Below are 25,144 nucleotides of genomic sequence, written 5' to 3' on the forward strand. Positions count from 1 at the left end.
TAGTGCCCGTGGGCTGTGTGTGTGTGTATGATGCCTGTGGGCCAGTTGGAGGATCTGCAGCTGAGGCATTCCCAGCAGCCCCTGGGCTGCAGTGTAATTAATAGGCACCATGCTCCTTAAGTGCCCTGAGAGCCCTCCCCATGGCTCTGCCAGTCCTCTGCCCCTGAGGCCCCATAGCCATCCAGCTCATGACTCAGTGCCCTGGACAAGCTGGGTCAGAAAGGAGTCTCTCTGGCAATGTCCCACCAGCAGGGGAATCAGGAACTCCCTCCACACTCTCCACTACACACCAGAGGAGAAACTGGGTGTGAGGTCTCACCTGGCACAGACAGATACCCTGGGGCAGAGTTGGCAGTGAAGGGAGGGGCTAGGAGCATTGCTGGACAGGGCACAGGCTGTGAGGATGCCGGGAGAGAAAGGCCAAGCTGACCCCTCACCTATACTAGCTCTGCGTGCCAGTGAGGAAATCCCTGTCACAGAAAGGGGGATGATCAGGTGCCAAAAGTAGCAATGTCAGAAGCCCTTTAGCTTACAGCGAGAGCAGGAAAGGGCTGGCTTCCCTGTCATCTGAATAGGGTAGAGACATTGTGGACAGAGGGTGGGCACCACTCGTTGGGCAGAGCAGGAATAGTACAATCTGCCGGTGGCCCAGGAGACAGCTCTCTGTGTTCTTAACTGAAAGGACTCTTGTCTCTGGGGCCAAATTATAACTCCATGGCTAAAGAGCAGCTTTATTGGTGACGTAAGGGGACCAAAGTCATTCCCTTGGCATCCTCCTTTGAGGAGAGCCAATCACATAATCCATGGGAATTTCCCCAAAGATGGCTGAACGCCATGCTGAATTATAATTTCCAAGTCCTCATTTCAGAGTCAAGGGAAGGAGGGTGGAGACCGGTGTCCTGGCAGGTGTCTGTCCCAGCTTGCAGGCCTCTGGGAGCTGGCCAGGCCATCCAGTGACCCCTGAAAAAGGCCACAGGAAAGTGACTCCAGTTTCTGAGAAGGCCCACAGTGAGCAGGACGCAGAGCTTAATCCTGAGGTTGCGCTTGGAGTCCGATGGGGTCAGCTCACCCAGGGGGACCTGGGGAGCAGAGACCTGCTACTGGCCCTTGGCATGTGGAGGCTCCATGCTCTGGGCTCAGTGGTGCCGCCACAGCCTGTCATGTGTCCCAGGTCCTCAGTGCTGGGACATCCCCAGCTTCTTGATGGGATATAGGTACCACATAACCACTCCTGAAGGATTAATGATCACCGTGAATTTGGTATCATCACGGAGGCCACTGATGATATCACCTGTGTAGACATTCTGGGCCTGCAATGGAGAGAGATGTCAGGGACAGGCAAAGATGTTAGAGGGCTAGAGAGATAGTGTAATAGTTTTGGCAAAAGACTCTCATGCCTGAGATTCCAAGGTCCCAGGTTCAATGCCCAGAACTACCATAAATCAGAACTGAGCAGTGTTCTGGTCTCCGCAGATATCTCTCTCATTAAGATAATATGTATACTAAAAAAGAAACAAAAACAAAAAGGGGGTCGGTCTGTGGCGCATCGGGTTAAGCACATATAGTATGAAGCATAAGGACCCACGCAAGGATCTTGGTTTGAGCCCCCAGCTTCCCACCTGCAGGGGGACATGCCACAAATGGTGAAGCATGTCTATAGGCATCTGTCTTTCTCTCCCCCTCCCTTTATTTCCCCTCCTCTCTCAATTTCTCTGTCCTATCCAATAAAATGGGAAAAAACGGCTACCAGGAGCAGAGGATTCATAGTGCCAGCACAGAGCCCCAGCAATAACCCTGGAGGCAAAAAAAAAAAAAGACATTAGAGACAGGGAGAGATATCAGAGACAGAGAGATATTATAGGAAGGGACATCAGTGATGAGGAGAACTGTCAGAGACAGATGGAACAGAAACAACCACAGGACAGCAAGGCCTGTCCTGTCCATGCTGGGCCTCCAGCGTGCCCACCAGAAGCAGACCCCGAGTCTCCCATCACTCCTCCAGTTGATGCCCAGACACAGGCAGTGGCCAGGGCCCAGGCCTTGGGGCCAGTGAGGGCAGCACACAGGGTCAGAGGCACAGACTCCGGTATACATGGCAGTTCCACTCATGGAGCCTGGCAACACTGGGGCAGAGGACAGTACCAGTCACACCCTCAAGTGTCCCCTGCCAGATGGTCCAGGTGTGTGTGAGAACCCTGCACCCGCCAGCACTCCCCTCAGGCAATGGCACTTACCTCATATAGGTTAGAACTGGTGAGGTTCAGCTGGGCCAGGGAGGTGCTGTAGCGGAAAGGCATATCTGTCCTACGGCTGAAGAAGACTAAGGCGTAGGCCTCGCTGACCAGTGGTCGCAGGTACACTTCAATGTGGGTCTTGTGCTGGCACGGGAGATGGCTTAGTCAGTGGCTGGTGTTCCCTGGAGGCTCCTCCCTGGCCCCTTCCAGCCTGCACTACCAAGTCATGCAACCATCAGCACTCCAACTGATTTAGCACTACTCAGCAGATGCCCCCGGCACACCTAAGCCAGGCCCAGCCCAGCACAGAGAGAGCCCCCACTGCTGCCCAGAGCTCCTGGGAAGATGGGGGAGTGCTGTGGAGAGCAGAAGGGACTGTCCTATAGGAAGGACCCCCTCCCCTCTCATCTGGCTCCTCCTCCTTGGGCTGGGATTAGATTAGTCCCTTCTCGGGGTCCCAGAGTGCAAGGATCTGTGAAGAGAGCATAAGCTTTCAGGGTCACTGCTGGTGCCTGAGTCTTTTTTTTTTTTTTGCCTCCAGGGTTATTGCTAGAGCTAGAGCTAGGTGCTCGCACTCCAAATCCACTGCTCCTGCAGCCATTTTTCTTTCTTTTCTTTTCTTTTTTTAATAGGACAGAGAGAAATGGAGAGAGGAGGGGAAGACAGAGGGGGGAGAGAAAGACAGACACCTGCAGACCTGCTTCACCACTTGTGAGTGACCCCTCTGCAGGTGGGGAACTGGAGGCTCAAACCAGGATCTTTGCTCAGGTCCTTGCGTTTCATACTATGTGCGCTTAAACTGCAGCTGTGTATCCCTGGGAGAAAGCTAGTCAGGTTCAGTTTCCCCATGTTTAAGCAGTGAAGGTGTGTCTACCTTCTGAGAAAACTTATCTAGAACTGTCCTCCAGCAGGTGCCCGGGTGACAAGTAAATGCCAATACTGTGGCACTGTACCCCCTAGGCTCTGGAGGGAAACCCAGTCCCTGCCAGGCACCCCAGACATGTCCAGAAGCCAAGTTTGCTCTTTCCTGAGCTGTCCTCGGGCTTTGCCCCCTTATACCCCCCATCCCCCTACCCAGTGGGTAACTGCAGGAGCAGCTCCTAGTAGAGTCCCAGCAGGAACACAACCTAGGAGTGGTGCTGAGCTGATTTCAGAAGCTTAAGATTTGCCCCCTCCCCATGACCATGCTTGCAGTCTTGCTCCCCAGAGAGCCCAGCCCCTCGGCCTCCCCTCTCGTCCCCACATCCTGGCACCATGAGGATCCTGCGTCCCTGGATGCCGAGAGGGTCCTGATGGATCTTGATGATGAGCGGGTTCTGCAGGATGTCCATGTTCTGCGGGGAGATGGTGCGCAGGTCCGTGGACATGAAGAGGGGGGCCGCCAGCACCGTCCACAGGGCCATCTGGGAGCGGGCTTGCTCGAAGCTGAGGCCGAAGTTCCCAATGAGCAGCTGGGGCAGGGGAGGAACAGTCAGCAGGGAGGGGGCAGGGAGGGTAGTCAGCCACCCTCCACTTGTAACTTGCAAACGACCAGTGGGGCCTGGCTGCACAACACTATTCCCACAGGAGTGCCTTGGGGTGGGGTCGGGGGCAGTCAGTCACTTTCCCTCTCAGTCTGTGAGTTTCACTTCACCCAGACTACGGGCTGATAATATGCTCCGTGCCAACTCTTCAGATGGGACACGGGATCCTGCTGCCAAAGCACTGCTAAAATGGAACATGCAAGTCCAGAAAAATGGGGGCAGCAGACAGAAAGCCAGTCTGGACAGAGGCCCTGCTCCTGCCCACCACCTCCTGCCCTGAGCCTAAGGCAAGTTAGCCACAGAGGACACCACCACTGCTGACACAATACAGCAACCTGGGGGCCTGGTGGTGGCACACCCGGGAAACTCTCTCCCTCCCCCTCTCTCAATTTCTCTGTCCTATCAAATAAAATGGAAAAAAAAATAGTTGCCAGGAGAGGTGGACTCATGGAAAGAAAGAAAAAGAAAAAGAAAAAAAAAAAGGCCTCCAGGAGCAGGAGCAGTGGCACCAAGACCCAGCGATAACCCTGGAGGCAAAACAATAAAAAATACAAGAGTGACATGGATTTAGGCAGTATTTTTTTAAGGGAGCTGGGCTGTAGCGCAGCGGGTTAAGTGCACCTGGCGTGAAGCACAAGGACCGGCCTAAGGATCCCGGTTCGAGCCCCTGGCTCCCCAGCTGCAGGGGAGTCGCTTCACAGGCGGTGAAGCAGGTCTGCAGGTGTCTCTTTTTTTTTTAAGTGTTTTATTTATTTATTATTGTATAGAGACAGAGAGAAATTGAGAGGGGAGGATAAAGAGGGAGAGAGACAGAGAGACACCTGCAGCCCTGCTTTACCACTCGTGAAGCTTTCCCCCTGCAGGTGGGGACCAGGGGCTTGAACCTGGACCCTTGCGCACTATAATATGTGTGCTTAACCAAGTGCGCCACTGCCTGGGCCCTTGCTCAGCATTTTACAAGGCCATCCACTTCGCCCTCTGCTGTGGATCTCCTTTTCTTTTTCTTTCTTTTTCATTTTTTTATTGTCACTAGGGTTATTGCTGGGGCTTGGTACCCCTGCTTCTGGAGGCCTTTTTTTTCTATTTTTTTTTCTTTCGATTTGATAGGACAGAGAAATTGAGAGGAAGAAAAAACAAAGACAGCTGAGAACTGAAGAAATGGTTCACTTAGGTAATGTGCTACTTTGCCATGTGCACTACTGTTTTGAGCCCTGCCTCCTCTGTATTGAAGTGCTATGATCTCTTTCACTCTCTCAGCCTCTGCCTCTATGTAAAACAAAACAAAACACCTGAGGCACAGACAAGGCTAAGTCAGCAGCCCAGGTAATGTGGCAGAGCTGGAAGTAGAACCTGAGAGCAGGCCAATTTCCCTTTCTCCTGGAGTTTCTCCATCTGACCCAGTGTCTGTAGTTACTATCGCCATCGCCCATGGTACCTGTTGTCTGAAGTGACAGCTCTGATACTACATGACACATTTCAAACTATAAGCTATAAGGTAATTGCAACAACAACAACAAAGCCAACAACAAATTAAGATACTAAGACTATAAGTGAGGGCCAGGTCAGCCTTGGGAGGCTACGCAGGGAGAAACGGTGCAGGGCACTGAAAGAGATGCGTGGGCCAGGGGAAATTGTTCAGTGTGTTAAAGCACAGTGTTAGTATGTCTGAGCTTCCAAGATCCCAGGTTCATCTCTGACACTGCCATAAACCACAGCTGAGAAGTGCTCTGTGTCCTCTCTCAATCTCATTCTCTCTCCCTTCATCTAATTAAAATAAACCTTAATAAAAAAAAAAAGTGGGGGCCAGGTAGTGGAGCAGAAGAAGGGGAAGAAAAAGGAGGAGGAAGAGGAGAAAGTGGAGAAGAAGATGATGAAGGAAGAAGAAGAATAATGCAGGTAGCAGCAGTAGTGGTAGTGGTGGTAGTGGTAGTAGTAGAAGAATGCAAGGTAGCCCAGGTCAGGAGAGTCTAGGGAGGGAAAGTGACATGCTACAACCTTCCCCCTGAATAGAAATCCTGTGGCACACAAGAATCACACACCAAGCTCTCAGGCTCAAGAAGCCACACAGGCCAGGGTACAACTAAGTGGCCAAGCATAAGCTCACATGTATGGGGCCCTGGGCTCAGTCTCAGCACAAGATACAAACAGTCGCAGCAGAGCTGCGGGGGAGACTCCTGCACAGTCTACTTGGAAGCTGGGGGTTGGGGCCTGGATGGAACTGGGAACAGGCTCCCAAGGTGAGTCTAATGCAGGACATGTTCCAGACACCCACCCAGAAACTGGCAGTGTCCAGGGTGCACAGGGCCGGCAAAGGGGTTCATCAAAGATGGGGCTTGGGCCACCTCCCCTACCATTCCCACCATGCTGGTACCATGTCTGGGTCATTCCAGTGCCCAGGGCCTGCCACTGGCTGCAGTATGTCCTGGTGGGCCACAAACCAGTCCAGGATGGACAGCACACTCTCCCAGGAATCCTGGATGTCGTCATAGTTCCGCCAGAGGTTGCAAATGTCGGCCAGCAGACTGTAGTTCACCTGGAAGTCAGGGAGGGCAGAGTCCAGTGGCATCAGCCCTCACCGCCTGGGTGCCCATGCAGGGGCTGGGCAGCCTTGGCAGGAGTCATGCAGTGGAGGAAGGGAATAGGTCCAGAGCTTGTCAGAACAGACCAGGTCTTGGAGAGGCTTGCTCCCTCCCCATCATGAGAGATGGTCCCAGAAGCCTGTCCCTCAGCTAAGCAAAGGGCTTGGGTCCAGGCAGGAGAACCTGTAGCCCTCCCTGTGTTCTTTCAGCAGAAGTCCCTCAGTTTGCCAGAGCCCTCTCTGGCAGGCTTGACCCCACCCTTTCTAGAGCCCCTGGTGCTGAGGGGCTCCAACGAGATGCTCGCAGACCTTTTAGAGGCTTGATCTCACTAGCATCTCATCTCCAGGCTCACTTAGTACAACTGAGGGGTCTGAGCCCTTGCTGGGTATGAGCATGTGATGTGTGGCCCTCCATAGCCTGGATACCCACCCCTCTCCACCACCTGACTATGCTTCATTTTAGACCTCTGTGGTGCTGATGACCCTCTGTTCTAGGCCTGCGAGTCTGTGCATGGAAACAGCTCAACTGATGGAACAGACAACTTGCAGGCCTGGGGCTCCCAGTTTCATTCCTGGCACCACACAGACCAGAGTGGTGCCTGCCACCCCCTCATGAAACTGTCTATATGAATAGTTTGTTTGTTTGTTTACCAGAGCACTGCTCAGCTCTGGCTTATGGTGGTGCAGGGGATTGAACCCAAGACTTTAGAGTGTCAGGCATGATAGTCTCTTTGCATAACCATTATGCTATATATCCCTGCCCTTTTTCTTCTTCTTTTTTTCCAAATAAGAGAAAGCACTACACTGCCAATTATGCTGAAAAGAATCTGCACCTGATCTGCTCTGAAGAGAGCAGCCCTGAGGGTTCAGGAGGTGAGAGGACCAGATGTGGGAGCACTGCCAGGTGCAGGCGGGGCTTACCTTGGGGGGCAGTCCCCCTTCATAGGCTGGCCAGCTGCAGGAGAAGGCAATGGGGCGGCCAGTGGCATTCAGGGCAGCAGCCATCTTGGGGTACCCTAGAGAAGCCCCCCACATACACATACACACATTTTAGGACCAAGGAGGTATAGCAGGAAATCTGGGGCCTCAGCCCAACCTCCCACCAAATGTGAAGAGACTGAGGCTCAAAAGGGCCGTGCTGTCCCAGAGTTCGAACATCACCAGGCGCAAAGGCCCTGGCTCACCTGGCCCCGAACTGCAGCGGCGAGGCTTCATGGATGTGAAGCAGTGCTGCAGTTGTCTCTTTCTTTTTCACTCTCTCTCTCAATATTTTATTTATTTATTAGTGACAGGGATAGGAGAGAGGGAGAGAAAGAGAACTAGACATCAATCTGGTACATGTGTGGCCGGGGATCAAACTTAGGACCTCATGCGTTAGAGCCCAGTGCTTTAGCCACTGTGCCACCTCCTGGACCACTCTTTCTCACTCTCTATTTCCTCCTTCTCTCTCAATTTTTCTGTCTCTATCCAATAAATAAATAAGTAAATATAAAATAAAAGACTCATTACACATACATTAAAAAGGGGGTGTGCTGCAACACCCCACAGGCGGGGCACGGTACCACTCATCTTTAGGGAGTTTGGAAACCAAGATCTCTCCAGTCCCTGAGTGAGAACAGTACATGCGAGGGTCCACATACAAACCCAGCCCTGTGGGTGCAGGCCTCCCTCAGCCATGCCACCTTGCATGCTGGATGGCCCGTGGTGAGACCTACCTTGGGCCCGGTCCTCGACTGTGGAGAAGCAGCCATCCAGCTTCAGCATGTCCACCTTCCATTTGGCGAAGGTGTTAGCATCCTGCACCACCTTGTCCAGCGTGGTGCCTGGGTAGCCCATGCAGGTGAAGTTGCCCAGGTCCTCATAGATGCCCAGCTTCAGACCTAGTGAGTGAGCCTGCAGGGGGTGGAGGACCCTCAGGGAGCTGCCTCACAGGCCCCATCACAACCCTGGATGACTCCCCACTACCCAAAGAAAAGGGTTGCAACTATAGTCCTGCCACTCCCTCAACACACACCTCCATAGAATATTTCTGGCCTCCAGACCTTTGTATTTCTGTCACACCTCCCCTGCCTAAACATCACCTCTCTGCTGTCAGCTCAGAGCTGCCACCTCCCAACATCTATCCTGAAATCCCATGCTGGACCAGATGCCCCTCCAGGCTTACCCACTACAAAGGGGCCAAACTGGCTGTTGGTCTGTCTGGCTTCCCAGGACAGTTGTGAACAGGGGGGTTATGGGAATGATCCCTAAGCAGAGTAGTGAAAGAAAAGGTCTTTCCCTACCCTACATCCACCCCCATCCCCAGCATGGGGCAGGGCTCACATAGTCAGCCAGGAAGGCAATGCCATTGGGAAAGCGCTTGTGATCGGCCAGCAGGCGGCCACTGGCATCTCGCCCACCAATCCAGCAGTCATCAATGTTAAGGTAGGTGTAGCCCAGGTCCCGCCATCCATCCTGTGCCAGGCGGTCAGCCATTTCCATGAAGAGCCGCTCACTGGGGAGGAGTAGGAATGAGGGGGAGATCAGCGGGACCATCATGACAGCCCCTTCCCCAAGGCTTGTCAGACTCCTTACATGCTCTGAGTGAGTCCAGGGCCTAGGATCCATGACCTGGATCAAGACTCAGCCAGGGGAGTTGGGTGGTGCAAAGCACAAGGACTGGCATAAGGATCCCGGTTCGAGCCTCCGGCTCCCCACCTGCACGGGAGTCACTTCACAGGCGGTGAAGCAGGTCTGCAGGTGTCTCTTTCTCCCCCCCCCCCCGCCTTCCCCTCCTCTTTCCATTTCTCTCTGTCCTATCTAACAATGACACCAATAACAACAATAACTACAACAACAATTTTTTTTTAAAAGGGCATCAAAAGGGAAAATAAATAAATAAATATATTTAAAAAAGACTCAGCCAGATAACAGGTGAACAAGATACCAGGGAAGGGTGGGGGAGATAACATAATGGTTAAGCAAACAGATTTTTTTTTTGTAAAATATTTTATTTATTTATTCATGAGAAAGATAGGAGGAGAAAGAACCAGACATCACTCTGGCACATGTGCTGCCGGGCATTGAACTCAGGACCTCATGCTTGAGAGTCCAAAGCTTTATCACTGTGCCACCTCCCGGACCACAAGCAAACAGATTCTTAAGCCTGAGGCTCGCAGGTCCCAAGTTCAATCCCCAGCACCACCATAACCAGCATTAGCCAGAGCTGAGCAGTGCTTTGGAAAAACAAACACAGAAACAAGACAAGACACCAGGGCAGCCTAGGAAGTGGTGTGGGAGTAGAAGACTGGAAGACCAGGCGGGAGGCCCTGAGTCCATCCCTAGCACATGTGTTCTGGTCCTCTCTCACGAAATTAAAAAAATAAATAAATAAAATGAATTGACTGGGGAAAAAGCATAATGGTCATGCAAAAAGATTTCCATGCCTGAGGAGCTAAGGTCCCATGTTTAGTCCCCAGCACCACCATAAACCAAAGTTGATCAGTGTTCTGGTAAAAATAAATAAATAAATCACAATTCTGAAAAAAGGAGCCAGCCATTTATTCAATGAATCTGGAGCCACAAGCAGGGTGGAATGAAAGGAGCAGCTTGCGCCTCAGGCTCTGGGGCGGAGATGGGCTAGGGAAGCCTGCGGGGTCAGCTGGGACCTAACAACTATCTCACTCTGACCTTGAGAGCCTATTTAGATGTTCTAGCTACTCATATACCCTCAACCAAAGATAGTCTGTCTCCGTTCAAGGAAGGTCATCCTATACGATCAAGCTTGCAGCTTTGGGAGGGACACACATCAGGCATTAAGGGAGGAAAGGGACACCTGCCTAGCCAGCCAGATCAGCTGAACCAATCCTGGAGATAAATGGGGTGCAGATGCTGCAGCCAAGTGTCTCTCACGTCCCAGCTATTGCCCTTTGGTTCTCTTGGGGCTGGGCTCGTCACCAGATTTCCAGCTCCCATAAGTTATGAAGCCTCAAGCAGGTCATGAGACTGAGTGTCAGGTGTCCCAGAAGCCACCTCCGGCAGGGGGTGGGGTGACCTGCCCTCTTGTCTAGCTGGCCTTCCACATCCTGGCCCCATGTCTGCAGGGCCCTGGGCAAGGCCCATCAGGCAGCATGGACTGACTCACCTGATGCAGTTCTTGGGGTCCTCCTCACAGTTGATGTTACAGCGGAAGCGTTCCCAGGCCAGCCAGCCCATGGGCGGCGTCTGCATGAGCCCGTTCTCCAGTCCCAACACGGGGGCCACCAGGACCAGCAATAGCACTGGGGCGGTTGGAGGAATGACTTACTGGCTCCCATAGCTCCACACCCCACTCCCTCCACAGTCTTCCCAGCCCTGCAGAGGCTGCCAGCCTCCACACAGGCAAACCTGGGCTAGTAGGGGAACCAGCTATTCCCGCAGCTGCTTGCTCTCTGGCTGTATGAGGGGCACAAGGAGCCTGGGTAGAACACTGTACTTGAGGCCTGGTCCCCAGCAGCCGTAGCTGTGGTAGTGCTGGAATAATGCCTGAGGTCATATTCTTGCTATTCCTTAACCAGTTCTCCTGCCCCATTCACACAGAATTTTTTGGTACACTGGAGTCAAGACTCCAGGCCCCCTGAGTTCCACGCAGATCCCTTGCTTCCCACCACAAGCCTCCAGCTGGTGTCATGGACTTTAAAAGGTTAGTCAGGTTGGTCCTGCAACGTGGTTCACCTTGCTGAACACTTTCCCTCCTGGGCCTCTATTTCCTTATCTGTAAGATGGAATTACAAGGTGCTGACTTTACTGGGGCTGTTTGTAGCACACATCACTAACACAGAAGATAGGTCCTCTGTATTTTGAAGAAGAGAGAGGGGTGGGGGCAGATAGCATAATGGCTATGCAAAGAGACTCTCGTGCCTGAGGCTCCAGAATTCCAGGTTCAGTCCCCTACACCACCATAAGCCAGAGATGAGCAGTGCTCTGGTAAAAAAAAAAAAAAAAAAAAAAGGAGAAGGAGGAGGGGGGAAGAGGAGGAGGAGGAGAAGAAGGAGAAAAAGGAGGAGGAAGAGGAGGGGGAGAAAAAGAAGGAGGAGAAGGAGAAGGAGAAGGAGAAGGAGAGGGAGAGGGAGAGGGAGAGGGAGAGGGAGAGGGAGAGGGAGAGGAAGAGGAAGAAGAAGAATGGAATGGAAATGGGTTCCCCTCTTTGGAGGGGAACCGAGCCATATGTAGGGAGTATCTCCTCCCTTCCCTGCTCAGTTTCAGGAGTAAGGAACTTAACTCTCCACCCGTTCTTACCAGAGAAAGCCACCCAGTCAGCAGACTTCCTCTAGACAAACTCCAACCCCACACCCCGCCACCCCACCTGGGAAAGTACCTGGTTTCAGCAACATTGCTCTGGGCTCAGCGTCTCAGGATCTGACCAGATCTGCTCGACTTTTTTGTTTGTTTGTTTCCTCCTTTATATATTGGACTTTGGAAACTGAGAAAAGTGAGAAAAACAGAGTGTTCACGTGGTCTGGGAGATGGCATAGTAGATAGGCATTAGACTTTCAAGCATGAGGTCCTGAGTTCAATCCCCGGCAGCACATATACCAGAGTGATGTCTGGTACTTTCTCTCTTTCCTATCATTTCTCATGAATAAATATAATAACTAAGGTCTTAAAAACAAACAAAAAAAACCCAGGGTGTTCGCTACCGCCTGGCTACTGTCACCCCTAACTTTGGAGGGGGGTCCCACCTCCCTTCTCCCTCAGGTTCTCCTCCCCGATCCCTGTCATCACTGCCCGAAACCTGTGTTCTCCCTTCAGAAAACTACACAGGGAGGGAGTCTCGGGTGAAACCTCACCACCCCAGCAAGGCTGGGAACCCTCCAGCGCCCCGGGGCGGCCCTTCACCGGATCGAGGTTAGACAGTAGCAGCTATTTGGCTGAAAGAAAGGAGGAAGCGAGTCGGGCCCAGGCTCCGGGTCTGGGCTGCCAGCGCGGGGGCTTCCCCTGCCCCCCAGAGACCTCCGATTCTGACACTCACCCCTCGGAACCGTGCGGAACCCCAGCCTGATAGATTCTCCCTTCCAGCCTCTGCCTGCAGCAATCCCAGGATTCGACTGCCGTGTTCTGGGGGCGGAGCCTCGAGGAGACACGCCTTCTTCGGGGACCCTATCAGGAGCCCCCTAGCAACGCCGGGTCCCGCCCCTGTGCGCTCTACACGCCCCCGAAGCTCCACAAGCCCCGCCTCCCTCCTGTTCCGGTCTGGCGCGCACCCGAGACGGGCACGAGCAGTCCAGGCTTAGGAACCGGATGTCCTGTTAGTTCTCTCTCCGAAGGGGGTTAGTCTCTGGCCCCAGAGGGCCGAAGATAGTACCTGGCATCCCAGGGGCGCTGGATGCGTAACTCTGGCCTGAATCCCTCGCTTAGCTGTAAAAAGGAAATGAACCCGGGAAGTGGCACAGTGGATAAAGCACTGGACTCTCAAGCATGAGGTCCTGAGTTCAACCCCTGGCCGCACATGTACCAGAGTGATGTCTGGCTCTTTCTCTCTCCTCCTGTTTCTCATTAATAAATTTTTTAAAAAAAGAGAAAAATATATCTTAAAAAAAAAAAAGGAAATGAACAGTATGCGGGAGGTGTAGCAGTGGATCAAGAACTGGACTCTGAAGCATGAGGTTCACATGCCAGAGTGATGCTCTGGGTAGCTGTCTCATAAATAAATAACCGTTAAAACAAACAAACAAAAAAGGAAATCAACTGCTGGAAAGTAACTCAACTGGTAATGGCATGGGACTCATATGTCTGATTTCTGGGTTCAGTCTGGGCACTGCATGCATGAGAGTGGTGCGCTGGCTTGTCTGTCTCATGTGAAACTCTTCACATAACAAATCAAATATACATAATTAATTTTACTTAGATGTTAACATGAGAGAATCAGAGCATCACTGGCACATGCCGTGCTCGTGACTGAATGTGGGAAACGCATGCTTTTGAGTCTAAAGCTCTAGCTCTAGCCACTGAGACCCCTCCGAGACCGTGAAATATGGTTTGTTTGTTTGTTTGCCCCCAGGGTTATCGCTGGGCTCGCTGCACCACGAAGCCACTGCTCCTGGAGACCATTTTTTTCCCCTTTTGTTGCCCTTGTTCCATCATTGTTGTGGTTATTATTATTGTTGTTGTTGTTGCTGCTGCTGTCATTGGATAGGACAGAGAGAAATGGAGACAGGAGGGGAAGACAGAGGGGGAGAGAAAGATAAGACACCTGCAGACCTGCTTCACTGCCTGTGAAGCGACTTCCCTGCAGGTGGGGATCCGGGGGCTCAGGATCCTCACGCTGGTCCTTGTGCTTCGCGCCACTTGCGTTTAACCCGCTGCCCTACCGCCCAACTCCTCAAATATGTTTTTATATAGAGGAAGTGAGAGAAAGTCCTGGAGCATGGCACAAAGGTATATAGGTACTGGGAAGAGAATGATGGGAGAAGGAAAACCAGGCAAGGAAGGGTGCAGCTCTTGCCAAGCCAGGAGGCTCTCCTTTCCCACCTGACACTTCTTCCACCCCTATTGCGGCCCTGACACAGCATTTTCCTTCCTTTTCATCAGAGACTTAGCGAGCAACTGCTAGATGTAACTGGCTCCAGACTCAACACCTGCCATCTCCTTTGTCTCTTCTTCCAGGGACTCAAGTCAAAATCATGAGATCCTCCCCACTTCCTTTTTTTCCTCACTCTTGTAACGTGATCTTTCAGCAAAAACTGCTTTCTCCTTTCAAAACCCATTCTGGTGGCCTGGAAAGTGGCTCAGTGGCTAAAGCATTGGACTTAAAAGCATCACGCCCTGAGTTTGATCCCTGGCATCACCTGTGCCACAGTGATGCTCTGATTCACTCTCTCTCTCTCCTTCTTGCTTGTGTAAGTAAATGACAATAACAACAGCAACAAAATTATGGGAATGGGGGCCAGGTGGTTGTGCATTCTATTGTGCGGAGATATTACCATGTGCAAGGACCAGGATTCAAGTCTCTAGTCCCCACCTGCAGGGGGAAAGCTTCCTATGTAGTGAAGCAGAGCTGCAAGTGTCTCTTTCACTTCATCTTCTCCTCTTCTCCCAATTTCTATATGTCCTATCAAATAAAAGGAAGACAGAAAGGAAGAAATAAAAGAGGGAGAAATGGCCACCAGAAACAGTGAAATCATCAAGCAGGTGTCAAGCCCCATTGATAATGTTGGTGGCAATGTTAAAAATAAATAAATACATACATACACATGGTTCTGAGTCTGACCATCTTTTTTTTTTTTTTTTGCCTCCAGGGTTATCGCTGGAGCTTGGTGCCTGCACTACAAATCCACTGCTCCTGATGGTCTTTTTTTTTTTTTTTCCTTGATAGAACAGAGAGAAATTGAGAGAAAAGGGGAAGGCAGAGAGGGAGAGAACAGAGAGACACATGCAGACCTGCTTCACTGCTTGTGAAGTGAGCCCCCCCTGCAGGTGGGAAGCCTTGGGCTCAAACCCAGATCCTTGTGCATGTCCTTGCAGCTCATAGTCTGACCACTTCTCACTCTTCTAGCTCCCCTCATATCTTGTTGGGGCTACTGCAGCTGACTTCCCAACTGTTTTGAAAACAGTTCAGGACTTATGAAACAGTTCATTTAGGTAGTGTGCTGCTTTTCCTGATGCAAGACTCAGATTTGAGCCTGGCTCTCACTGCACAGAAGGAAGCTTCAGTGCTATGGTCTCTTTCTCTCTCTGCCTATCTGTCTCTATCTAAAAATAAATAAAAATAAACTAAACAGTTGGCATCACCCCTTGCTGGCCTCTCTATTCAGCTCTGTCTGCAACCAGAGCCCTTAGAGTTTTGCAAAGCCCCACTCTGCATTCTAGCCCCATCTCCTACTGCTCCCTCCACCATTCATACCCCTCCACTGCACCCCTCCATCAGTTCCTCCAACACAACAAGTTTCAGGGCTGAAGCACTGGCTAGCCCCTCTGCCAGAATGCTCATTCCCTGAATTTTGGTAGGACTGGCTCCATCACTTCCTTCCAGTAGCTGTCAAACATTACCTTCTCAGTACCTGTCTTCTGTTTATTCTATTTTAAATTGTAGTCTTGAGCTGGAGAGATAGCTCTGATCAAGTAGATGTATGTCTTGGCACGCACAGCCTAGGTTCTAGCTCCTGCGCCACATGGGAAGTGCTGTGGTAGCTGGGGAAGCTCCTTTGTAGTGTTTCTCCATCAGTCTCTGTTTCTGCCTCTATATCTGGATGCAAAAAAGTAGCCCAGACCAGTGAAATGACACTTGCCTGAGGTCTGAGCTCTGATAATAGTAATAATAACGAAAATCCTGACCCTCCCACTAAGACAATTCCCAAACTCCACATCCCTGCTCTCCGTGTTTCCCGGACCACTTACTATCAACTATTGACATTAATTGAATAAAATATAGTGAGAGAGAGAGAGGGGGATTATATATAGGAACTAGAAGCAGGACCCCAGCTGAGTTTTCTCCCGTAGTTAGTGCTTTAAGGAAAGCACAGTGTAGGGGTGTGACGGAGACTTGCGGGGTGGACCACAGCAAGGTGCCAGAGGGGCATGTGAGCTGGGACCTACTTGATGAGAAGAGGCCAGAACTGAGGGGTGCGGTGAGGAGCAGGAAGGGCGCCCAAGCCATGAGCGCAAGCCAAGGGACAGGGAGTTGAAGTTTGAGTTTTTGTCAAGATAATGGGACCCAGCCCCTTAAATTGCTCTTAAGTGCCGGGCTTGGGTGAGTATATGATCAGGGTAGGTCAGGTTAGGGAAGGCTTCCTGGAGGAGGTGGTGGTTTCACTGGGTCCCAAAGATGACATAGGAGTTCACATCCCTTAGAATGAGTGAGTTGACAGTTTGAAAATTGTTTTGCAGGTGCCCAGGGACTGAACTGTGTTTGCAGATAAGAGCCCCAAGCTCTGAACTCTGAGGCCTGCAGATCTCGTTCACTGTAGGGCTGCGGGAGGGCTCACTGAGCCGGGCAGGAGCCCCGGTAGCCTGCAGGCTGCAGGCTGCAGGCTGCAGGGAGTGGCGCGAGCAGACGTGGGGCGACCCTAGGGTTGGGCTTTGCGGTTGGGAAGCTCGGCGGGGCCTCGCAGGCAGGGTAGGAGCCCGCCCAGAGGAGGGCTTGGTTCTGCGGGAGAAGTGGGCAGGGCGGACTGAAGGGAACCCGAGTCCGAGGTCTTCCGGAGGCGACCCTGGGTTCCAGGCCGCCCGCCCCCGACAGGCTGTGGGTCCAGGCAGCTCTCGTGCCTCAGTTTCCCTCCTGCGAGGAGAGCGGGGCGGCCTGGCGGGCCCCGAGGCTTGGTGAGTCCTGGACAGGGGAGAGCGGCAGTAGGCTTCAGGCTGCAGGCGGCCCCCAGCTACGTTCCCTGGGCGGCCGGGGCGCCCCCAGCCCTGCACCGCCCGCCCCACGCAGCCTCCCGAGCTCGGCGCCTCCGCCCGCGGCACCCGGAGCAGCCCGGCGGGCTCCTGGAGGAGGTGCCCTGCGGAAGGCGTGGCCCGCGGGGACGTGGCGGGACAGCCCCCGGGCCGCCCCGGAGGAGGTGGCTGTGCCCCGTGTCTGGGGGAACTCTGAGTTCCTTATGGGGGGACCCCTGCGTCCGGCAGGCAGCGTGGTCGGGGACACCCCGCGGTGACCCCTGGAGGGTGAGTCCCAGTCGGTCACTGCTCCCTCAAAGGGGTTCAGAAAACTGCGGGGCGCCGGAATCCCACAAGCTGTGCAGTCAGGGCCTCGCACGCCTGGTGGAGTGGGGTGGTGGTGGTAAGGGCGCCGTTTCCCAGGCAGGGGGTGAAGGACGGTTCGCAAGACCCCCCAAGAATCTGACACATAACCATTGCCCCTCCTTCTTTCTCCCTAGTCTCCCTCCTCCCTCTCCCCCTCTTCACCCTTCTTCCCGCTCTTGGGGCCCTTCTTTTCTTCTTCCCGGATCACTCATTTCTCCGATCATCCCTCTAGAATGGCTCCTCCCTCACCTCAGAACCCTGCTTTCCCCTCTGTTTAGGCTTTGTCACCACTGGTCCTTACAGCTGTGGAGTGGTTGGCTGGCTGTTTTCCAGCTTGGCTTCTGGTCTGTCTGTGGGTGTACTGTGCATCCACTAGGTCAGTAGGTAGATTTCAGGAGGGCCGTCTTTGTTTTGTCCCGGGTTGTTCCAGTGATTTCAGCAAACACTTGCCAAGCATCTTCCCCATCCCTGCCATAGGCAGACTAGTGGGGGAGGGGGCATTACACCAGGGTCCCAAGCCCGGCCGGGGCTGACAACTGTGGGTCAACTAGGATGGAGCTACCTCAGTAAACAAGTCCTCTTCCTATCCCAGAGGGCAGTCCCTGGGGGTAATGACAAGTAATGACAAGACTAGCTCCAGAAAGGAAAAGCAAGAAGCTGTGAGAGCATTTAACTCTGACCTTGGGTTCAAGGGACAGGGAGTTGAGGTTTGAGGAGTTTTGTCAAGATAATGGGACCCAGCCCCTTAAATTGCTCTTAAGTGCCTGGCTTGGGTGGGTATATGATCACAGTAGGTCAGATTAGGGAAGGCTTCCTGGAGGAGGTGGTGGTTTCACTGGGTCCCAAAGATGACATAGGAGTTCACATCCCTTAGAATGAATGAGTTGACAGTTTGAAAATTGTTTTGCAGGTGCCCAGGGACTGAACTGTGTTTGCAGATAAGAGAGGTCCCACCTCTGTGAGCTCTGCAGGTAAGCGTGTACCTGCCAGGACCACCGGAGGTAATGGAGTGTGAAGAGGAGAGCAGACAGTGTTGTGTGGTCTCTCACTGTGCCCCTGCACTGCTTTGGGCCTTTTTGTTTGTTTCTTTTTTTTAAAATTAAATGTTATTTAAAAGTATTTTTATTTATTTATTATTGGATGGAGACAGACACACACAGAGAGAGACCTGCAGACCTGCTTTACCACTCATGAAGCTTCCCCCCTGCAGGTGGGGATCAGGGGCTTGAACCTGGGTCCTTGTGCTTAACTCTGAGTGCTTAACCAGGTGCACCACTGCCTAGTCCCCTGGGCCTTTGCTTTTCATGAGTCAGGACAGTTAGATTGTCTGTCAGAGCCCCCCCACTGATAACACTGGTGGCAATAAAAAAGAAAAGAGGTGGTCTGGGAAGTGGCACAATGGATAAAGCAGTGGATTCTCAAGCATGAGGTCCCAAGTTCAGTCCCTGGCAGCACATGTGCCAGAGTGATATCTGGTTCTTTCTCTCTCTCCTATCTTTCTCATTAATAAATAAATAAAATCTTAAAAAAAAAAAGAAAAAAGGTGGGGAGGAGAAAGACTTATTTTAAAAAATTATCTTTATTTATTGAATACAGGCAACCAGAAATTGAGAGAGAAGGGGCTGATAGAGAGGGATAGAGACAGAGAGACACCCTCAGCATTGCTTCACCACTTGTAAAGCTTTTTCCCTGCAAGTGGGGACCAGGGGCTTGAGCTTGGGTCCTAGAGCATTCTAGCATGTGCTCTCAACCAAGTGAGCCACCACCCAACCCCAGAAAGACTTATTAACAAGACAGATGGGAGCAGAGCATCACTTTGGCACATGTAAGGCTGGGACCAAACTCAGGACCTCAAGCTTCTTCTTCTTTTTTAATCTTTTTTAAATATTTATTTATTTTCCCTTTTGTTGCCCTTGTTTTTATTGTTGTTGTAGTTATTATTGTTGTTGTCATTGTTAGATAGGACAGAGAGAAATGGAGAGAGGAGGGGAAGGCAGAGAGGGGGAGAGAAAGACAGACACCTGCAGACCTGCTTCAAGCTTGTGAAGCGACTTCCCTGCAGGTGGGGAGCCGGGGCCTCAAACCGGGATCCTTATGCCGGTCCTTGTGCTTTGCGCCACATGCGCTTAACCCGCTGAGCTACCGCCCAACTCCCAGGACCTCAAGCTTCTAAGTCCAGTTTTCTTCCTGGGGTTTAAAAAATGCTGTTCAAATCGCTGCTGTCCCCCCAGCCTGATGGAATCATGTTATTCGTTTCAGTCCTCTGATGTCCGTTTGGATTGACTAGACCCAGAAATGAGTGGGGGCTACAGAACTGGGTCTGGGGTCTCCTCCAGAGCCAGCATCCTGTCCCTCACTAACTGGCCGCTACCTCTCCCACCTCATAGCTCTTATGGACACTGTAAACAAAAACCAAGCACAAAGGAATCCATTAGTAAACCAATTTTCAGGAATAGGTTTCCACTACATGACTGCTAACTCAAAACCCAGTGAACACAGCATCAACAGGGCCCAGAGTCAGGATGAAGCTGGCCTGTCCTGCTTATTGCTCTGCTGGGGATCAAACCTGGGTCATTGCTTCTGCATAGAAAGCCAATACTTATATTGTAAATGGTGTAATGGTGTATCAGAGAGGGAAAACTTTCTTTTTCTGGAGGGTGCTTCCCTGGGAAAATAGCTAGTTACACACTCTGAAACTGCTGTCTCTCTGACTGGCATGGGGGGGCGCTCTGAGCAGGGAGGAAGAGCAGTGTGTGCACATGAGGGCAGATACGTAGGGATCTGGGTCTGGTAGGGGCGATTTCCTTGAGGTGGCTGCTGTCAGATTTGCTGGTGTACAGTTGCATGTGTACAATCCCCCAGTTGTCATTTATTCTTCCTCTTCTTCTCTTCCTCCTTCTTCTTCTCTTCCTTCTCCTCCTCCTTCTTCTTCATCTTCTCCTCCTCTTCCTACTTCTTCTTTTTTTTTTTTTTAGCTGTTTTAGATTTTATTTTTCGGATAGAGACAGAGAGGACTTGAGAGTGGAAGGAGATAGACAGATAGATAGATAAATAGATAGATAGACAGACAGTCAAACAGACCTGCAGCATTGTTTCACCACTTGGGGAGCTTCCCCCTGCAGGTGGGGACCAAGGGCTTGAATTCAGATCCTTGTGCATAAATAACATGCGCACTAAACTGGGCGCGCCACCACCCCAGTTGTCATTTCTTCTTAGTGAAGAGCTGGACTTACTGATGAACTCTCAAGTGAGACCTCACAAGAAGAAGTTAGCATTTAGAAGCTGAGGTTCTGGGGAAGTCCTCCTCCTCTGGATCTTCAGGGAGTTGAGAACAGGAGGTGGGAACATGTTCAGAGAGGGTCTAAAGTACAGGATTGGGGCCAGGCGGTGGCGCACCTGGTTAAGCACACACATTACAGTGTGTTGTTAATGTTTCGGGGGGCTCCAGCAGGCCGGGCTAGCTTCGCGGTGGTGAACAGAGACTCAAGGACACACGGCTGGGCTGAGAAGCTGCAGTTTAATCTATATTCACAAACAGGCAAATCACCACACCATGTGCTTCCCCCATCATGCTCCCTCTCCTGCTGCTGCTGGGACTCTGGACATCCTTAGCATACCGGGGCGGGGAGAAAGAGGGGTGCAAAACTAGAAAGGGCCAAACCATTTATCTCAGAGGTAGGGGGAAGGGGACCAAACCAACACAAAGAATACCAACAACAGTGTACACGGATGCAGGTTCCAGCCCCTGGTCCCCACCTGCAGGGGGAAAGCTTCAGGAGTGGTGAAGTAGAGCTACAGGTGTCTCTCTGTCTCTCATCCCCTCACCTCTCAATTTCTCGGTCTCTATCCAGTACTAAAATAAAAAACAAAAGTATACCAGGATTTGGGCTGGAGTGTGTGCCATATACACAGCCCAAATTTGGGTCAGACACAACATGGAAGTTGGTATGGTACCAAGTTGGTATGGAAGCTCTTTTGCTGTGGTATTTCTCCTTTTCTGTGTCTACCTGAATGAAAAAGCAACCTCAGAATGGTGAAACTGCCTTATGAGGCCCTGCCACTTCGGGGGTGCAGTGGCGAGTAACCGATTATCTTGAGAGAGCGAAGCCCACTTCCTTCAAACAAGAGACTGGCAAAGCAGAGGGATGGTGCCTACATTTGATAACCGGGAAAGATTGCATGTCAAAAGAGAAAAACCCTTGGCAGATATCACAAAATGTTGAGGCCCCTTGGCAATGGTTTCACTGGCTGCATTCTCTGTGACAGCATCTGGACTGCCTATTCTTACTGAGGGAGGACAGGACCAGAGCAAGTTTCTAGGTGGTGAACACTACCAAACACTAGTTCCTGGCAGGATGGGGGACAGGGGTAGCTGGGGAGAATGGGATGTGTGGGAGGGAGGGAAGTGGCCTCTTTTGCTGGCACGGACAGTGCAGAGTTATGAGAGCAGATTATGAGAGCTGGTGTCTGAGCACTGGATGCTGTGGGATTCTTTGGACATCAACCTTGATGGCCCCCAAGGTGTATAAAATGACCATACTGGAGCCCAAGGGTGGAGCTTTCTCTCAGACCCACACAAGGCTACTCCCAGCACCAGTGCTTGGTCTGAGTCTTTGCTCAGTGCCCTTAGAGCCTCATTCTGCTTGTTTTCAGTCCACAGCCATGAAGTTGAATGAGAGGAGTGTGGCCCACTATGCCCTGAGCGACGCCCCTGCAGACCTCACTGGCTTCCTGCGCACCTGGGCGGGAGCAGCCAGCTCCCCCGGGCCCAGCGGTGCTGGCCGAAGGTGCTGGTTTGTCCTCAAGGGCAACCTACTCTTCTCCTTTGAGAGTCCTGAGGGCCGGGCTCCGCTGAGCCTGGTGGTGCTGGAGGGCTGCACTGTGGAGCTGGCTGAGGCGCCCGAGCCTGAGGAGTTCGCCTTTGCCATCCGCTTTGCAGCCCCTGGGGTGCGGCCTCACCTGCTGGCAGCAGATGGGCCAGCGGCCCAGGAGGCCTGGGTGAAGGCACTGTCCAGGGCCAGCTTCAGCTACATGCGCCTGGTGGTGCGTGAGCTGGAGAGCCAGCTGCGCGACGCCCGCCTCAGCCTGGCCCTGCAGCGCCGTGCCTCCTGGAGGACCCCCAGCCGCAGAAAGCCCCCAGCCCTGGACCAGAGGCCAGTGGGCTTGGACAATGGCCATGGCTCCTCCAGGGACTGCAGCCCCACGGGCTTGATGGAGTGGGACTTGCAGGGCACCCCCAGCCTAGGCCTGGGCAGGGGGCAGAGCCCTGTGTCCCCCGAGACCTCCTGCTTCTCCACCCTCCACGACTGGTACGGCCAGGAGATCGTGGCGCTGAGGCAGGGCTGGCTGCAGCGGGCCCAGGCCAGGCAGCAACTGCAGGAACACCACCGGCCCTGAGCCTTGGGCTCCTGCTGTGTCCTGCTGGCCGGGACACAGGCCCAGCGCTTTGGTGCTTTTACTTTTTCTCTTTCTTTCTCTTTCTTTCTCTTTCTTTCTTTTCCCTTTTGTTGCCCTTGTTGTTTATCATTGTTGTTGTTGGATAGGACAAAGAGAATTAGACAGAGGAGGGGAAGACAGAGAGGGAGAGAGAAAGACAGACACCTGCAGACCTGCTTCACCACCTGTGAAGTGATTCCCCTGCAGGTGGGGAGCCGGGGGCTCGAACCAGGGTCCTCACTCTGGTCCTTGCGCTTCACACCGTGTGCGCTTAACCCGGTACACTACTGACCTGCCCCCTGGTACTTTTTCAGGAATCTGATGTTTACTCATTCCTTTTTTTTTTTTTAATTATTCTACAATTCTAGTAAACAAACAGGGTCTCACAAAGGTGTAAGTCCCCTGAGCAGCCCCCAATATACTTACATACATACATAAATAATTTTGTCACCAGTTATTAGTGATTCTACCACTCCTAGTGACAAGTTTTGTTTGACCTTTTTTTCTTGCTGGAGGGAGAGAGACAGACAGACAGACAGGACAGGCACTAGCACCACCATGCACAAGGTTTCCCTCCCCTTGCAGATGGGGACTTGGGGATTGAACCCAAGTCCACGCACCTGGTTATGTGTTCACTCTCCCAGGTGAGCCACCACCTGGCCCTCCAACCCACATTTTTACTCTTTGTATGTTTTTGATGAGAGCCGTTCTCAACTCTGGCTGTTGGTGGTGCCACGAGTAAAATTTGGGGCCTCTTGCATGCAAGTCTTGTGCTGCTTTCCCAGCTTTCATTCTGAAGATTCTATATATTTAGAGAAAGGTGGGTGGAGAGAGAGACAGGGAAAGAGAGAGGGAAGCTCTGGGGCTGGTGAGCTAGCTCACTTGGGTAGTCCGCTGCTTTGCCACATGCTCGACCTAGGTCTGAGCCTGACCCCCCACCACATTCAAGGAAGCTTTGGTGCTGCGATCTCTTTCACACACACTCTCTCCCTCTCTAATTTCTATGTCTCAAGAAAAAAAAGATTAAAAAAGAAAAAGAATTGCCAAAGCACAATTCCATCATTCACGGAGCCAAACACCTGCTGTCTACAGTGCTTTCTGTGGTGCTGGGGATTGAACCCAGGGCCTCAGCCACGTAAAGCATGCACCCTACCCCCAAGCTCTCTAGTGGCCCCTAAAGTCACTTTTCTGTTTTGAGTGAGATTCTCTCCATCCTGCTTTCTTGGCCTTCTCCAGGTTGCAGGTGCACACTCAGGCCTGGGGGTGGAGCACGGGGCAGAGGAGTCATCACCACAGCCCTTGTTTACTGAGGCCCAGAGCAGAGGGTGTCCCCTGGTGCTGCGCTGGCCCCTCCAGGATAGCTGCTGAGGCTGAGCGCGTGGTTGATGTTAGACGGTCATAGTTCTCCCTGTCTTTTGCCTTTACACCAGACTTCAAAGCCAGGTTCCAACACGGGGTGCCTTATGTGCAGCAAAATGCTGGAAATTGGTTGTAGCATTGCTTCAGGGGGGCTGGCATCGTCAGAAAAAGGTTGTTGTGTCTTCAGAGTTTTGAGGACCCACCTTTCCCTGAGTGGCATGAAGTGTGGGCATGGGACTTCCACTCTGCAATGTGGACAGGCCCTTTAGAGGAAGAGGGGGCTTTGGCCAACAGAGGAACTTTCCCTGCTCTGAAAGTGTTGGGGCCACCCCCTCTCCCTCTGCAGACCGTGCTGGTCACTGTCCCAGCAAGTGCTCACGGTTTCAGCATGTCAGTAGAGAGCCTCCCTGCCTTCTGCCCACGGGAAGCTAAGTGGAACTGGGGAGATAACCATGCTGTCCCGAGGAAGCCACTCTATTTAGTTCTCAGTCTTGGAGGTCCTAGGTGCTCTGGGCACAGGACTCCGGGTGCCCTGTAATAAACTTCTCTCTTGTCTGGGCTCCCCAAGAAATACTCCTGGTTCTGAAACCCCTGGGGACTCAGTCACAGTCCTGCCTGTCAGTCAGTGTATATATGCCAAGGCCCTCTTTCTCACTGCGACTTTTGCAGTATTAGGTACACTGTTTTAGACAGATGGGGAGAGAGGGGGGGGGGGAGGGAGGAGGGGCTGGGTGGTAGTGCACTTGATAGAGTGTGCATGTTACAGTGCACAAGTGTTGTTTTCGACGGGTTATGTTGTTTTCGCCGGGCTGGCTTCACGGGCAGGTAACAGATGACCAGGGACTCATAGTTGAGCTGTAGGCAGTATCTCTTTATTCATGCAGGACGCAGCACAATCTAAGACGAGCTAAGTTAAACTCAAAGTAAAGTACTCTAAAACTCACAATGCTGTCTTTATATATACTTGCCAAGTAGGGTGGAAACAGGGTGTGACATAGAGAGGGTGGAGAGAAAAGTGACTGGTGACAATCAGAGTGTGACAAGGAGAGGATCAGGGTGTGACAAGGAGGGGGGGTGGAGCAAAAACATATCATGAAACAGTGGGGATTGAATCAATGCCCTGGAGGGAGGTGCTTGTTAACAGCGGTTATATAAATAGAATGAAGTGGTTATGTAAATAGAATAGTCTTAAGCAGGGGGGATTTAAACCAAATGAAACAGAAGGGGTCTCATGCATACCAACAATTCCCCCTTTCTTTTTTAACTAATGGCCATTGCGGGGTGAACAGAAATGTATAGTGTACAGACGTTTTCAAAAG

The 25,144-nt window shown here is 52.1% G+C and overlaps 2 protein-coding genes across 7 annotated transcripts; one reads left to right on the forward strand and one right to left on the reverse strand.

Annotated features, from left to right (window-relative positions):
- Window positions 1–704: 704 nt before the first annotated feature.
- NAGA (alpha-N-acetylgalactosaminidase) lies at window positions 705–11,778 on the reverse strand. 2 transcript variants are annotated; one of them, XM_007523433.3, is made up of 9 exons: window positions 11,671–11,778; window positions 10,459–10,594; window positions 8,658–8,829; window positions 8,051–8,228; window positions 7,257–7,351; window positions 6,129–6,290; window positions 3,488–3,685; window positions 2,235–2,378; window positions 705–1,310 (listed from the first exon to the last, which is right to left on the reverse strand). In XM_007523433.3, exons 1-9 carry the CDS (start codon window positions 11,684–11,686, stop codon window positions 1,176–1,178), a joined length of 1,236 nt encoding a protein of 411 aa, XP_007523495.1. In that variant the 5' UTR covers window positions 11,687–11,778; the 3' UTR covers window positions 705–1,175. The 2 variants fall into 2 exon arrangements, with proteins under 2 accessions (XP_007523495.1, XP_060045043.1); XM_060189060.1 differs by lacking the exon at window positions 10,459–10,594 and having other exon boundaries at window positions 11,671–11,776.
- Window positions 11,779–16,415: 4,637 nt separating this feature from the next.
- On the forward strand, window positions 16,416–24,593 carry PHETA2 (PH domain containing endocytic trafficking adaptor 2). 5 transcript variants are annotated; one of them, XM_060189079.1, is made up of 3 exons: window positions 16,418–16,610; window positions 17,941–18,001; window positions 21,684–24,593. In XM_060189079.1, exon 3 carries the CDS (start codon window positions 21,693–21,695, stop codon window positions 22,425–22,427), a length of 735 nt encoding a protein of 244 aa, XP_060045062.1. In that variant the 5' UTR covers window positions 16,418–16,610; window positions 17,941–18,001; window positions 21,684–21,692; the 3' UTR covers window positions 22,428–24,593. The 5 variants fall into 5 exon arrangements, with proteins under 5 accessions (XP_060045066.1, XP_060045062.1, XP_060045064.1 ...); XM_060189081.1 differs by lacking the exon at window positions 16,418–16,610 and adding an exon at window positions 16,630–16,952 and having other exon boundaries at window positions 17,941–18,031; XM_060189078.1 differs by lacking the exon at window positions 16,418–16,610 and adding an exon at window positions 16,632–16,952.
- The last annotated feature ends 551 nt before the right edge of the window (window positions 24,594–25,144 follow it).

The sequence above is a fragment of the Erinaceus europaeus genome, chromosome 4, assembly GCF_950295315.1.
Source record: "Erinaceus europaeus chromosome 4, mEriEur2.1, whole genome shotgun sequence".
NCBI classification, from domain to species: domain Eukaryota; kingdom Metazoa; phylum Chordata; class Mammalia; order Eulipotyphla; family Erinaceidae; genus Erinaceus; species Erinaceus europaeus.

Bases quoted from the DNA above. Each gene is read 5' to 3' on its own strand.
- NAGA (XM_007523433.3), bottom strand. The intron at 8,830-10,458 runs GTGAGTCAGTCC...ACTCCTCCCCAG, and splicing joins GACCCCAAGAACTGCATCAG to TGAGCGGCTCTTCATGGAAA. The intron at 8,229-8,657 runs GTGAGCCCTGCC...CACCCCCTGCAG, and splicing joins TTGCCTTCCTGGCTGACTAT to GCTCACTCACTAGGTCTGAA.
- PHETA2 (XM_060189083.1), top strand. From the start codon at position 21,693: ATGAAGTTGAATGAGAGGAGTGTGGCCCACTATGCCCTGAGCGACGCC.